The sequence below is a fragment of the Aspergillus tubingensis genome, assembly GCF_013340325.1.
Source record: "Aspergillus tubingensis WU-2223L DNA, scaffold_9, whole genome shotgun sequence".
In the NCBI taxonomy this organism is placed as follows: Eukaryota; Fungi; Ascomycota; class Eurotiomycetes; order Eurotiales; family Aspergillaceae; genus Aspergillus; species Aspergillus tubingensis.
This window is the reverse complement of record NW_023336283.1, coordinates 1,045,712-1,058,841: the sequence shown is the minus strand read 5'-3', so window position 1 is coordinate 1,058,841 and position 13,130 is coordinate 1,045,712. Positions and strand designations below refer to the sequence as shown.

The following is a 13,130-nucleotide window of genomic DNA, read 5'->3' as shown; positions in this document are numbered from 1 at the left end:
TTTGTATACCGAGGGGCGGCAGGGTGAGGCGGACGTTTGCGGGAACGTTGTCATGCTGCGCGGCTAGCTGCTGTGGCAGCCCCCGGTTGGGTGGGTAGGGCAGAGGTAGGCAGAGGCAGGCAGAGGCAGGCAGAGAGAGGCAGAGAGAGGCAGAGAGAGGCAGAGAGAGGCAGAGAGAGGCAGGCAGAGAGAGAGGCAGGCAGAGAGAGATGCAGGCAGGCAGGTAGGTCAGGCAGGCAGGTCAGGTAGGTCAGGTAGGTCAGGTAGGTCAGGTAGGTCAGGTAGGTCAGGTAGGTCAGGTAGGTCAGGTAGGTCAGGTAGGTCAGGTAGGTCAGGTAGGTCAGGTAGGTCAGGTAGGTCAGGTAGGTCAGGTAGGTCAGGTAGGTCAGGTTGGCAGGTTGGCAGGTTGGCAGGTAGATGTAGGCAAGTCGGGTCGATGTAGGTGAGGTAGGTTGATGTAGGAGAGGCAGGTATTGCTCACAAGCCCCCAGGGCTTGACATGGCCTGGGTCGACTGGGGCAGGAGGACTTACCTGATATATTAGTATTGTATACTGAGGCAGGAGTGGCAGGTGAGGTAGGCAAGGTGAGGTAGATGGGGTAGGTGAGGTAGATGAGGTAGGTGAGGTAGATGAGGTAGGTGAGATAGATGAGGCAGGGCAAACAGGACAGGACAGGAGAGGTTGGAGCAGGCAGGCAGGTAAGGTAGGCAAGGTGAGGTGAGGTGAGGTGAGGTGAGGCAGGACAAGGCAGGGAAGGTTAAGATGGGTAGTTAGGTAGGTAGAAAAGGGAGGGCAGGACAGGACAGGATAGGGTAGGTTGAGGTAGTCGAGGTAGAAGAGGTAGATGAGGTAGATGGGGTAGGAGGTGAGGCAGGGCAGGGCAGGGAAAGTTGAGATGGGTAGGTAGGTAGGTAGGTAGGAAGGTAGGTAGGTAGGTAGGTAGGTGGGGAAGGGGAGACAGGACAGGACAGGGCAGGATAGGACAGGACAGGACAGGACAGGGCAGGATAGGGCAGGTTGAGGCAGACAGGTGAGGTAGGTTGAGACAGGGGCAGACAGGAAAGGTGAGGCGAGGTAGATGAGGTGAAGTAGGCAGGTCGGTAGGTAGGTAGGGCAAGACAAGGCAGGTAGGCAAGGTGAGGTAGGTGAGGGAGGACAGGGCAGGGCAGGACAGGGTAGGGCAGGACAGGGTAGGGCAGGTGGTGGCAGGTGAGGTAGACGAGGTAGATGAGGTAGGTTGAGGCAGGTGTGGTAAGATGTGGTTCACAAGCCCCCAGGGCTTGACCTGGCTTGGGTCGACTGGGGGCAGGGCGACTTACCTGACAGCTCAGTTGCTGTAGACAACGAGCCAGCAGTCGTAGAAGAAGATAGAGAAGGATGAAGGTGAGAAAGAAGATAGAAGAGGTAGAAAGACAGAAGTAGGAATGAAAACGGTAGAATCAGACATGAGGAGTAGGAAAGAGAGCAGAATAGTATGAAAGGTAGGTGAAGGTAGGTGAATGTATGGTAGACTGGGGAGTTGTAGGAGGAGAAGTCTGGGGAAGAAAGGCCGGGGGCTCAAGGGGCAATTTATAGTCGTTGGGTGGTCACGCTTATTGACTTCATGTTTATCCTTAGACTTGATATTGACTTCATATTGATCCTTAGACTTGATACATGACTTAAGTCGAGTCACAAAGGAGTCACGGTGTTATAAATAGATCCGCTACGTGGTGAGGTGTAGCAAATGTCATCAAAAGGGGAGGCATCTAACATCAAGGAGTCTAGACATACGTCAATATGCGGCACAAATTTAGAACGAACAGAACAGGTTCCTCAAAGTCTCATGTATTGTGCTTCAATTAAAATAGATACATCAAATACACAGCGTCACTTCCTCAACCAGTTCCTTCCATAAGGCGGGAGCTTCTCTCTCGCTCCAAACATCCAGACTGAAATACCAAGAACTGCCAGAGTGGCCGCAGCACTCAAAACTTTGCTGCGAGAAGTTGTGTCGTTCCCTTCTCGGTCAAAAGGTGCCTTGGCAGGCGGTGATAGCTTCCTCATATTTGTATCAGAATAAGGAGGGTACCTCGCGCCCATAGCCCCCTCCATCCACGTTGGAATAGCATTCGTATATGTGCGAAGATGCGAGAAAGCAAGTATCCCGTACTTCCCATGGTAGGAACCAATACCCGAGTTCCCCACACCACCAAAAGGTGCATCAAGAGCAGCGGCATGGAGAAGACAGTCATTAAACGTCACACCACCAGAAGAAGTCTCATTCTGAATGCGTTTCTTTTCAGACTCGATGTTGGTGAAGGCGTAAAGAGCTAATGGGTGCTCAATACTGCGAGTGAAAGAGATAGCGGTATCAAGGTCCGCGTCAATGATAGGCAGGATGGGGCCGAAGAGCTCTTCAGACAGTAGAGGATCGTCGGGACTAACGTCCACAACAATGGTAGGTCCGAAGTATCGATTTTGACGGTCGCGAATGCCGCCGTGAATGACCTTACCGGATGTTCTATCGAGAAGAGACTCGAGACGATCGAAATTTCGCTCGTTGATGATGCGACTGTAGTAGTCTGGCTTGTTATCTCGACCGCCAGTGAACTCGTCAAAGTAATGGATCAGTCTCGTCACAAAAGCTTCACGTATGCTAGGGTCAATGAGGACGTGATTCACGTTAACGCATATCTGGAGTCCACATTAGGGCCGATGAAGTGAGTCATTCTAATTTAGGGGAAAAGTCGTACCTGTCCAGCATTCGAAAACTTAGCCCAAGCAATGTGTTTTGCCGCGAGATCGATATTCGCAGATGGGGCAACAATTGCAGGCCCTTGACCCCCCAGTTCCAAAGTGACGGGGGTCAAATGTTTGGCAGCAGCAGCATAGATGATCTTGGCAACATTTGCAGAGCCGGTGTAGAAGATGTGATCGAAGCGACTTTCAAGAATATGCTTCATTTCCGACGGCCCTGCACTGACGCAAGTAATAGCGTCGCGATCCATGTACATGGGGACGATCTCCATCAGGAGATCCTGGGAGGCTTGTGCAACGTCGGACGGCTTCAGGACCACCGCACAGCCAGCGGCAATAGCAGCGACCAAGGGTTGTAAAATCAGCATGAAAGGGAAGTTCCAAGCGCCAATAATCAATGACACGCCCAATGGCTCTTGACGGACTACAGTTCCGCCCAAAAAGTTGATGGGATCCCATCTTGTGGGCTTCTCATCCTTTGTCCACTCGTCAAGCTTGTCAAGGGTACGCAGAATGTCATTTTGAAGGCCCGTAATTTCCCCCAGCATAGCCTCCAAAGGATGTTTGTTCAAGTCGGCACGAAGGGCGTCAAGGATGCGGTCCTTGTTGTCCTCGACCATCCACCAAGCTCTCTTAAGCTGATGGCGTCTCCAATCTTTGCTCTTGGTGCGACCCGAGGCGAAAGCGGCTCGGACGCTGGCATATGCCTATCCCTTGTTAGCCAGGATGGATGTTGACACGGTCGCAAACGGGTGAATTGGCTTACCTGGTCAAACTCCACCTCGGTGGTAAAAGCCATGGTACTGTTATTGTGATGGTTGTTGATACTAAGTAGAGAATACAGAAGCTGCGTTTGAGTTGTGGCTTCTTCTATCCACGGAAAGCTCGAAAGGTGGAGCAGCGATCGCTCGGGAACCAGCAAGGATGGAATGGACTTGATTGCCGCTAACCCGTGACACCCCCGCTTATACTACTAAAAAGCAAAAATGCAATTCGCTCTTCTTTTACTCGAATCACATGCTACTATTGAAGAATGATCTGAAATGATTGGATACTCATCTATGCCTTATTAATATATACTCGAGATAGGCCTCCTTTGGCCTTCTCAGCATCCTCTGTCTCACCCTCCATCTCGGTGACCTTGGCTCCGATACTTCCGGTGCGATCTGATTCCCAGTCTGCGCTCATCCGTTAGCTCGCTTGAAACATTCACTAAGCTGGGGCAAATACGTACCAGCAAACTTGCGCGCAGGGATGCGCCGCTGCCACATATCCTCCAGCTCCTCCAGTGAGCGTCCGGTGAGCTCGGGGAGGAAGAAGTATCCGCAAGCCACCCCCACGGCTGCAAGGGAGCCATAGATAAAGCCAACCTTGGACTGGAGATCGGCATACGGGGCATCGAGTAGGTAGGGAAGAGAGTAGGAGACTGCAAAGTCGCAAACAATCCGGATAAGCCAGGCAACAACCGAGGTCTTATCGCGTAGTCGCAGATGGGGAGTTTCTGCGCCCGTAATGACAGAACTATGAGTGTAAGTCAGTGGTCAGCACATGCCTTATTAACGGAATTTGAGGCTAGTCGCGGTAAGGGGGCATACATAGATCCGAAAGACATGATGTAAAACAGCCCGTACATCATGAGCACTCCACAAACTCCACGCTTTTTGCCGTCGGTTATGGTGCCTGTTCCTAGTCCACCACAGATCATGAGTAGGGCGGTGGTCATAGTACCGCCGATCAGATATATGGGCCGTCTTCCAGTTGTGTCAACTAAGGAGAAGGTAACTAGAGGGCCCACGGTCGAGATGCCTCGGGATCCTAGCGTGAAGGCGAACGGGTTCATGACTTTTAGGGATTTGACGAACAGACTGCCATACTGGCTGACGAAGGATTGTCCAGTCAATTGATTGAAAGCCGCGGTCATGACTGCAATCATTGTCCTTCTCTTAGAGATGTCAGTACCACTCGCACGTAAGTCAGGGCATGTACGGAAGGAATGACTTACTCGGTTGGTTCCCTGGAGAAGTTCAGCCCAGGAGCCTTTCGTCTGCGCGTTTGCCTCGACGGCTGCTTGCAAAAACGCCACTTCACCAGCAACATCTACATCCTTCCCCTTGTTAAGGTATTCGAGCTGTTTCGTCGCCGCCTGAATCTTGTTCTTCCGGACAAGCCACCGAGGGCTCTCTGGGACAAGCCAACTGCAAAGCAAGATGAAGCAGGGGAACGTCCACATCACCCCGATCGGGATTTTCCAAGCAGCGTTTCCCTCCAACTTGGCCGTTTCATACGTGATGATAGCACATATAAACGAGCCAAAAATGTGGGCAAAGACGTATACCACCACTGTCGCCCCGCGAACCACAGTAGGACAGATCTCACCGAGGAACATGGGCACAAGCCAGTCCTCCCAGCCAATGAAACATTGTACTATCATCCGTCCGGCAAGGATCTGACCGAAAGTCGTCGCGCTGTAACTGACGGAGATACCGATGATGCACATCAGCTGCATGCCTATAAAGCAGGTTCGACGTCCATAGTATTCTCCAATCGCCCATCCGATGAATGTGCCAGCTGCTTTTGCAGGCAGGCCAAGAGAATTGAGGAAGGCCAAATGCTGAGTGCTGAATCCATACTCCCCAGTGGAGCTATCATAAGTGCCGAATTGCTTTTCGAAAGCTTGGAGAAGTCAACAGAGAACTTGTATGCAAAGAAGAAGATGGGTGGATTGCAATACGTACAGTCCATTGTCTGGATGGTCGAGTAAACAGCGTCGTCAAAGCCATAGCTAAAGACACTGGTGGCAATGATAGCGTATGCTATCAACATATTCCAGGTGAAAGCATGGCGCATACTTCGTAAGTTCCTCAAGCTTTCCATGTTTCTTATACAAAGTACACAAACTTATGAGAGATCGAGTGTATCTCTACACAATTAAAGGTGTCTTCCGCTCAGATGAGCTACAGAATGATCATAGTCCGTTCCAGATACACATAACCCAGCCATCTCGCGCTCTCGGACTTTCTTTATAGTAATTCTTGAGGTATCGCGACATTCTGGGGCGATGTTGCCATATCGCTCTAGAGGCGTCTTGAGGGGAGTGGCGCTCTCTGTCCTGTTCGATGAATCCTACGCTAAATGACCGACAGCCGTAGCCTGACCGAGTACCGGACGCTAAAAATATTATCCATCACACAGTGGAGAGAATGGTAGGAAATCAATGGAGGTGGATGAAGCCATCGTGCGGAGTGATGATACCATCGCTAATTGTCCCGTCCAAGCGTTAGCGGCTAAGCTAACAATCATATTGTTTTGAAACCACCCAATAATATCACCTGCCACTTTCAAAATATCGTCAAAGTAGCGGAGAATCAAACAATATGTCCGAATGTTTATCAGATAAATATAAAGCTATCAAACACCTCATGGGAATCCCATGTGTGGTTGCATCAAGCCCCAGAAATCCCATCCTCACCACACCATCACCACCATGACCGCACCGAAACGCCCAAACTTCCTCATCATCGTCGCCGATGACCTTGGCTTCAGCGACACCTCTCCCTTCGGGGGAGAAATCGACACGCCCAATCTGCACCGTCTTGCAATGGAAGGCATTCGCATGACAGACTTCCACACTGCGGCTTCCTGCTCACCCACCCGGGCGATGCTCCTCTCAGGCACAGATGCACACATCGCAGGACTCGGCGTCATGGCAGAGAGAAGAAACCGATTCCCACACATCTTCGACGGCAAATCCGGATACGAGGGCTACTTGAACTACAAAGTCGCAGCCCTGCCCGAGATCCTACAAGACAACGGCTACTTCACCTGCATGTCCGGGAAATGGTACACCAACCCTACCCTACCGTACCCTACCTCATCCCCTCCAGCATCACACATCACTAACCTCACAACCAACACAGGCACCTAGGCCTAACCAAAGACGTAGCGCCCTGCTCCCGCGGCTTCAACCAAAACTTCACCCTCCTGCCCGGCGCAGGCAACCACTACAACCACGAGCCCCAACTCTACGACACGACCGAAAAACCCCGAGTCATCATCAAGGGCGACAAACAAAACCTCTGGATGCGCGACGACCAATTCCTCAACGGCGACACCGACCTCCCCACCGACTTCTACTCCTCCAACACATTCACCTCCAACCTCCTCTCCATCCTCCAAAACCGCACCCCCGAGCAAACCTCCCAACCCTTCTTCGCCTACCTCCCCTTCACAGCCCCCCACTGGCCCCTCCAAGCACCCCGGGAAACCATCAAAAAATACCACGGCCAATACGACGACGGCCCTCTCGCCCTCCGCACCCGCCGTCTCCACAGCCTAATCAAGAACGGTCTCGTGCCCGCAGACGTCGACCCAGCACCCATCATCACCCTCAACACAACCCCATGGGACGACCTCCCCCCGGACGAAAAAGCAAAGTCTTCCCGCGCCATGGAAATCTACGCCGCAATGGTCGATCTCATGGACGTGAACATCGGCCGCGTGCGAGATTACCTCCAATCCATAGACGAATGGGACAATACCTTCGTAGTATTCATGTCCGATAACGGCGCAGAGGGGCAGCTCCTCGAAGCCATTCCCGTCCTAGCGGGCGCTACTTTGGGAGATGTCATCGACAAATACTACGATAACTCGCTCGAGAACTTGGGGAACCATAACTCCTTCATCTGGTACGGTCCCCAATGGGCCTCGGCGGCTACTGCACCCTGTCGAGCCCTGAAATCCTACACCACGGAGGGTGGTATCAGATGTCCGTGTATCGTTCGCTATCCGCCCCTAACAAACACTGGTATGAACCCAGGAACTATCACCAACACCTTCACCACGGTCATGGACATTCTCCCTACGGTGCTCGATCTAGCGGGGATCAATCTCCCCGGGCCGATTTTCCGCGGGAGGGAAGTAGCCCCCGTGCGCGGACATTCCTGGCGGCCGTTGTTGGAATCTGATAAGAATGGTGATGATGTCGATATCTATCATGAGGATGTGGTGGGGTGGGAACAGCTGGGGATTGCGGCTGTCAGGGTGGGGAAGTGGAAAGCGCTGTATTTGCCGCCGCCGAGGGGAGAGGGGAAGTGGGAGTTGTATGATCTGGAGAGGGATTTGGGGGAGGTGGATGATCTGGCGGAGAAGATGCCGGACAAGTTGGCGGAGATGGTGGCGCATTATGAGAGGTATTTTCAGGAGTCCGGGATGTTTGATTCGTATTCGGTGTTTCAGGAGGAGTTGAAGAGGAGGGGGGTGGGGAGGGCTTGGTAGATTAGTTTTGGATTATCTTGTGAAGTTGGGTGGGTTTATGGGTTTATTGGTATAGATAGGAGGGCTTTGGTTTATTGTCTATTCTTCACTATTCTTATTATGTTTGTACTGGTTTATCTGTACAGGTGGGATATCATACAATCTAAACACCATCTTATCCCGTCTAGGCATACATGCATCCGCTGTGGTGAACTCCAACCAGAAAATATGACAAAATGAAGAAATAAAGTGATACAAGGAAATTGCAAGAGACGTAGACCAGCCAGCCTTTTCATGTACGTTTGCTCTGGCTTGTCTACCGTCCCTCGTAAGACTCATTGCTGGTGGATACAGCACGTCTTCCCCATCCACTAAACAGTCCGCCACCATTTGATGCTGGCTCTGTCGGCGCCTTGGCAATGGATGGTGGCCTGCCCAGGAATGAATGTCGACCTTCAGGGATGATTCCGTTCCGGGCCATGACCTTCCGCATCGAGTCCAGTTTGCCTTTGACTTCCTCAAGTTCCTGACGTGCGACTGCTTCTGCCGTTTTTGCATTAACTAGTTCAAGCAGCAGGGATTCCTCCGCTGCCGGTTTGTTGTTTTCGGTGGCAAGGACGGATTGCAGTCCCAGGCTGCTGGATCGTTTGGTAAATGTCGTCGAATTTGTAGTACTCTTTTGGCTCTTTTGTGAGTTGGTGCGGACAAGTTTCAGTTCTCGGAGACCGGTGCTGGTGTAGCCTTCGCTGGTATCGCTGGTTGGGGAGCCGTAGGTCTCGGACGGCGCCGTGTCAGAATTCCGGGTCTTGGTTTTGACCGTGCGTAGCTCCCGGACCATCCGCTCTAGCCGCTGGCGCTCACGGTAGCTGTCTTGAATACGGCCTCGCGCTTCACGGAGTTGTTCTCGAAGGGATGCGTTTTCTTTCTCGTGCTCATCAATCCGGCGCGTCAAGCTCTTGCATCGGTTTGATTCTAGTTCATGCATCTCCTTGTACCGGTTGAGGTCGTCACGCAGTTGGTGCTTGGTTTGGTCGGTCGAGACGACCCTGTGCGTTTCGACCATGGCGAATCTCGCGTCGGCTTTGTGGACTAAATCCATCGGTGGCTCTTCGGATGTCTCTTTGATGTATTGCAGCATTGACTTGGCAAGGACTTGGTCTTCCTCGCGCTCCTCCCGTTCTTGCTGCAGTTCTCGCGTGAGGTCGGCGTGTTGGCGTTGAAGGTCGCTGAGAGCCATGAGGAGATCCTCGATTTGGGTGTGGAGGTCGCGATCCTTGTGCTGGGATATGGCTGATTTTGCACGTGGCTTTTGTACGTCTGTCGACAATTCCGTCGGTGCGGTGCTGGCGTCCGAGGCTGACTCCACAGAATTGAGGGTTGATGTCATGCTCTGTTTGGAAGTTGACCGCCGGATGCTGGCCAGGTTGGACGCGCTCGCACTGTTGGGATTGAGACTGATGGACTTGACGGAATTGTGTGAGTTAGATCCAGCCCAGAGTCGCCCGAGGAATCGAGAAGCTGCTGCCTGCATCTGGGGGAACGAGATGCCGGTTGGAACTCCCTGCGATTGGTTATAGCTAGCTTCCAGAGCCTGGAGGCTTTCCTTTGTGACAAGCGACGTGAGAGACACAAAGTCGTTCACGAAGTCATCCGCATGGCAGGCATACCTATAGGAATTAGATCAATTCGTAAGTGGCTTGACTGATAACTTACGTGTCCCACAGACTCCTCGAAAGCAGCAATTGCATGACATCTTCGAATTCTGCGCATGCCATAATTTTCTTCTCATTCCGCGTCATCAGAGAGAGAGCAACCCGCATCAATGTCTCACAGGCACCCTCCAGGAAGATAACGTCGTAGATTCGGAGAAGCATGGGCAGCGGGCACGCGACTGCGAAGAAAGACAAGAACCATTGCGATACGTAGACCGGTTCAACATGCAGCATCTCAAGGTGTGCGAACAAGCCAGGTCGCAGGCGAGCCAACAAATTCTGGAATTGGTAGACGCGCAGATGAAGCCCGGAGAGATCAGGAAGGTAGCAGGTCCGCAAGTCGTAATGGTCCATCAGCCTGAGCGCCGGTTAGCTCCGAAGTGCACGCTGCAGCTTGCTTATATACATACCTAACAAGTACGCAGAACGCCTCTGCATCCGTCATGTGCATCAGCAAGGGACCAACGACAAAACCCAGTCCCTGGCAGTAGCCGATCTTCGTGTCGTACAGACTGAAGCATTTCAGCACCCGTGCGAGCATCTGCTGCCCCTCACCGTTAGGATCCCGGAACATCTCCACATTGGGAAAGCTGCGGCCAATATCTTTGCCGATGAGCCCTTCGTAGGGACTCGTCTCGCCACACAATCGCTGGTATTCCGCCAACAATGTGTTATCCCGGGCACCCGCCAAGCTGGGCCACACCACACCACGCAGTGGTGGCGGAACACCGCTTCGGATTTTGTTCGAGGTCAATGTAGGGAGTCTCTGGGCTGTTTGGGGATAATCTGCGACCAGCGCTGCCCAGAATTCGAGTTCGGTCATTGGCGGAGGAGGCAGCTGGGAGTAGCGTAGTGATGATCGGGGGTCCTCATCGATCAGTCGCTTGATCTGGTGCAAGGACTGCGAACGAGACGGTCGGGTGACTCGCTGCGCATGCGACTTGCTGGCCAGAGCCGACTTGGGGTTTGTCGCAAGAGCGTTGTTTTCCTGCTCCAATCGCGCTAAGAGAAGGGCAGTGGACTGGTACACGTCAACTGCTGCATCTTGAATCTCTCGGACTAGATATACGCACCTCATCCGACCCTTCACAACGGGGTTCCTGCTCTTCCGTCTTTTCCAGCTCCTCCCAATCCACTGCATCGCTCCGCTCCCGCTCTTCGCTACTGCGGGACCGTATCGAGATAGCATCGCCATTATTGGAGCTCTGTTCTAGGTCGGCCTTTGCAGGTTCCTGGGTCGGGGTTGTCCTGGAATCGTCCTCTTCGTCGCTCGAGTGCTCCCGGGTTGGAGATGTCACGTCAACAGGGGTTTGAGGAATATTGAGAGATCGCCAGTCGGGTTGGGTGTGTTCGGAATTGGAGGTCAATGGCACGGTGACCATTGAGTCGGTATCGTGGGACCCAGTGTTGACGGAGTCCGAATGGACGTGGGAGGGGGAGCGATCGGCGTTCTCCATGGTCATTGCGTTCCTGATTGGGCTGTGATGTTGAATGCCGGTGTCAAAGGCGCATTCCTCGGGAAGATCGAGATGTTAGGGGTGGGTGTCAGGGTGTCAGTGTTGAAGGGCGACGGAGGGGTTAAGCCAGCAGCCAGACACGATAAGGAGGGCGGACAGTCGAGGGAGGGGCTGTCAATAACGACAGCATATCTCTCCGGCGCAGAAGGGGGGTGATCGATGGCAAGTACCAGCGCGTGGAATTGAGGGGCCAGAGAGAAAGAAGAATGACGAGCAGAGGCAAGGGAAGGAAACGGCGGTGATTTTGGTTTCCAAGGCCAAATGGGGGGGGGGGGGGGAAAGGGATCAGGAGCGTCGCGAGTATTATTAGCGTTTGGCGACGGTTAGTCCCCGACACTAACAATTGCCATTAACCTGTCAGGTTCCCTGCTTCTCAGTCCTTCAGGGGCACACTTGTCGGCGGGCCACTCACCTCCCCCCATTCTTCTCGCCCCGTCGATCGATTTTCAATAATCATCCCAGACTACTGTTCAATCTACAGCTTATTACTGCCATACACTTTGGTTTTCCATTACACTGTATAACATACCACTGCAGCAACATTCTTTGGAATTACGTAGATTCTCCTCACGATCTGGAGTTGCTTATCACCATCCGATCCAACTGGAGCCATTCTCCACGGACGGCGAACCGTGGAATTCCCTGATCGACCCGGGCTGCCCTCCTTCTCTCCCGCGGGTGATTTCTCGAAGGGTCGAATGTCTACACTAGTGATGCCAGCGCAATATCCCATGGCCCTACCGTCGTTTCGCTCAGGGCCGGTCGATCCACGACCCCATCTGGTGCAGTATTTTTATCGGCCGGTGCACTTTGATCCACAAGAGACGGGCTCGAGGAGGGGTCACGGAGGGGCTAGATGGGACGTTGGACCTTTGGACCGCAAATCGCAAGGCTAAATCGTCGTAGCTGGCTTATCTGTGAAAAGATCTCGAGGAGTCAGTGTCGGAGTAACCGCCCCTTCGACAGCATCTGGCCAGTGGTGAGAGAAGAATGCTGTTGTGGTGAGATGGGGGCCCCTGACTCCTGTTTGAAAACATTACATGACCAGTTTCATCTGGTCCAAGTCTTGTTTGGCTTCTGTTAATTGGTCAGATGGTATGTCTTGGCTGCGTTTATTGGCTGATTTTAGACCCACTATGAAACTTACCGTTCCGGGTTAACACTTAGCCTTCCGCCAGGCTTCTAGAAGGCCGCAAGAAGGGGAGGAAAGTGAAGGGAACCTGATTGAGTCACTTGAATAGCTGACATTGTAACTAGGTACTCTCTATTGATTTGCAGGGTACTATTGAAGCTCTAGGATCTTGACAGATCTGGGAGGCTTATTCATAGTCACTACAGGGTAGTGCTACCAAGTCCCCCAGAGGATTTGTAAATAGAGGATTATTACATGGTGCAGAATAGATATATATTTCTCGTCTTGTGGTACCCGCATGCCCAACACTTGTCTACCCCATCAACCCTGTAAAGTACAACTAGTGATAGTAGTGAGCGCTGATGTGTTACTGGAAGACATTTCTAATTTATCCCCGTAGAGGTGATCGAATCCAATGAATGATATTTTATCAACACAAAAGTCATTTGGGTGTCTGTCCGTCGGTTTACTGAGAGTCCCCTATTCATTACCTTTCAGTGTCCGAGGCGACCGCCACAACATGCGTGGCAGCTGTCAGAGTGAGTGAATCAATTTTCTTCACAAGAGGAAGGGGCTGAACAGCAATCGCATGGCACCCCTTGTTCACTGCATATCATGTAGGTCTTTGTGCTAAGAATAACTTTGCCCGGTGTTAGTGACTTCTTTATGTTGTTGATGAATCCCCCTCCCCCGCGCCGGTCTTGCATGTTTTGGTCGTGCCTTCCGCTTTGGGCCCGAGTGTTTGGAGATTTCCTCTTTGAGCCACTTTAGCGCCA

The 13,130-nt window shown here is 52.4% G+C and overlaps 4 protein-coding genes across 4 annotated transcripts; 1 reads left to right on the top strand and 3 right to left on the bottom strand.

Annotated features, from left to right (window-relative positions):
• Positions 1-1,870: 1,870 nt before the first annotated feature.
• Positions 1,871-3,539, bottom strand: AtWU_08430 (aldehyde dehydrogenase family protein; the record flags this gene model as incomplete). Its single annotated transcript, XM_035503538.1, has 3 exons — positions 1,871-2,677; positions 2,737-3,447; positions 3,507-3,539. 3 exons carry the CDS (start codon positions 3,537-3,539, stop codon positions 1,871-1,873), a joined length of 1,551 nt encoding a protein of 516 aa, XP_035359431.1.
• Positions 3,540-3,799: 260 nt separating this feature from the next.
• Positions 3,800-5,563, bottom strand: AtWU_08429 (aldehyde dehydrogenase; the record flags this gene model as incomplete). Its single annotated transcript, XM_035503537.1, has 5 exons — positions 3,800-3,918; positions 3,975-4,261; positions 4,336-4,682; positions 4,743-5,413; positions 5,476-5,563. 5 exons carry the CDS (start codon positions 5,561-5,563, stop codon positions 3,800-3,802), a joined length of 1,512 nt encoding a protein of 503 aa, XP_035359430.1.
• Positions 5,564-6,224: 661 nt separating this feature from the next.
• AtWU_08428 (arylsulfatase) lies at positions 6,225-8,014 on the top strand (the record flags this gene model as incomplete). Its single annotated transcript, XM_035503536.1, has 2 exons — positions 6,225-6,580; positions 6,658-8,014. The coding sequence occupies 2 exons, from the start codon at positions 6,225-6,227 to the stop codon at positions 8,012-8,014; spliced, it is 1,713 nt and encodes a 570-aa protein (XP_035359429.1).
• Positions 8,015-8,309: 295 nt separating this feature from the next.
• AtWU_08427 (putative GTPase activating protein (Evi5)) lies at positions 8,310-11,168 on the bottom strand (the record flags this gene model as incomplete). The annotated part of the gene is made up of 4 exons (XM_035503535.1): positions 8,310-9,660; positions 9,707-10,063; positions 10,116-10,726; positions 10,779-11,168. The coding sequence occupies 4 exons, from the start codon at positions 11,166-11,168 to the stop codon at positions 8,310-8,312; spliced, it is 2,709 nt and encodes a 902-aa protein (XP_035359428.1).
• Between the last annotated feature and the right edge of the window lie 1,962 nt (positions 11,169-13,130).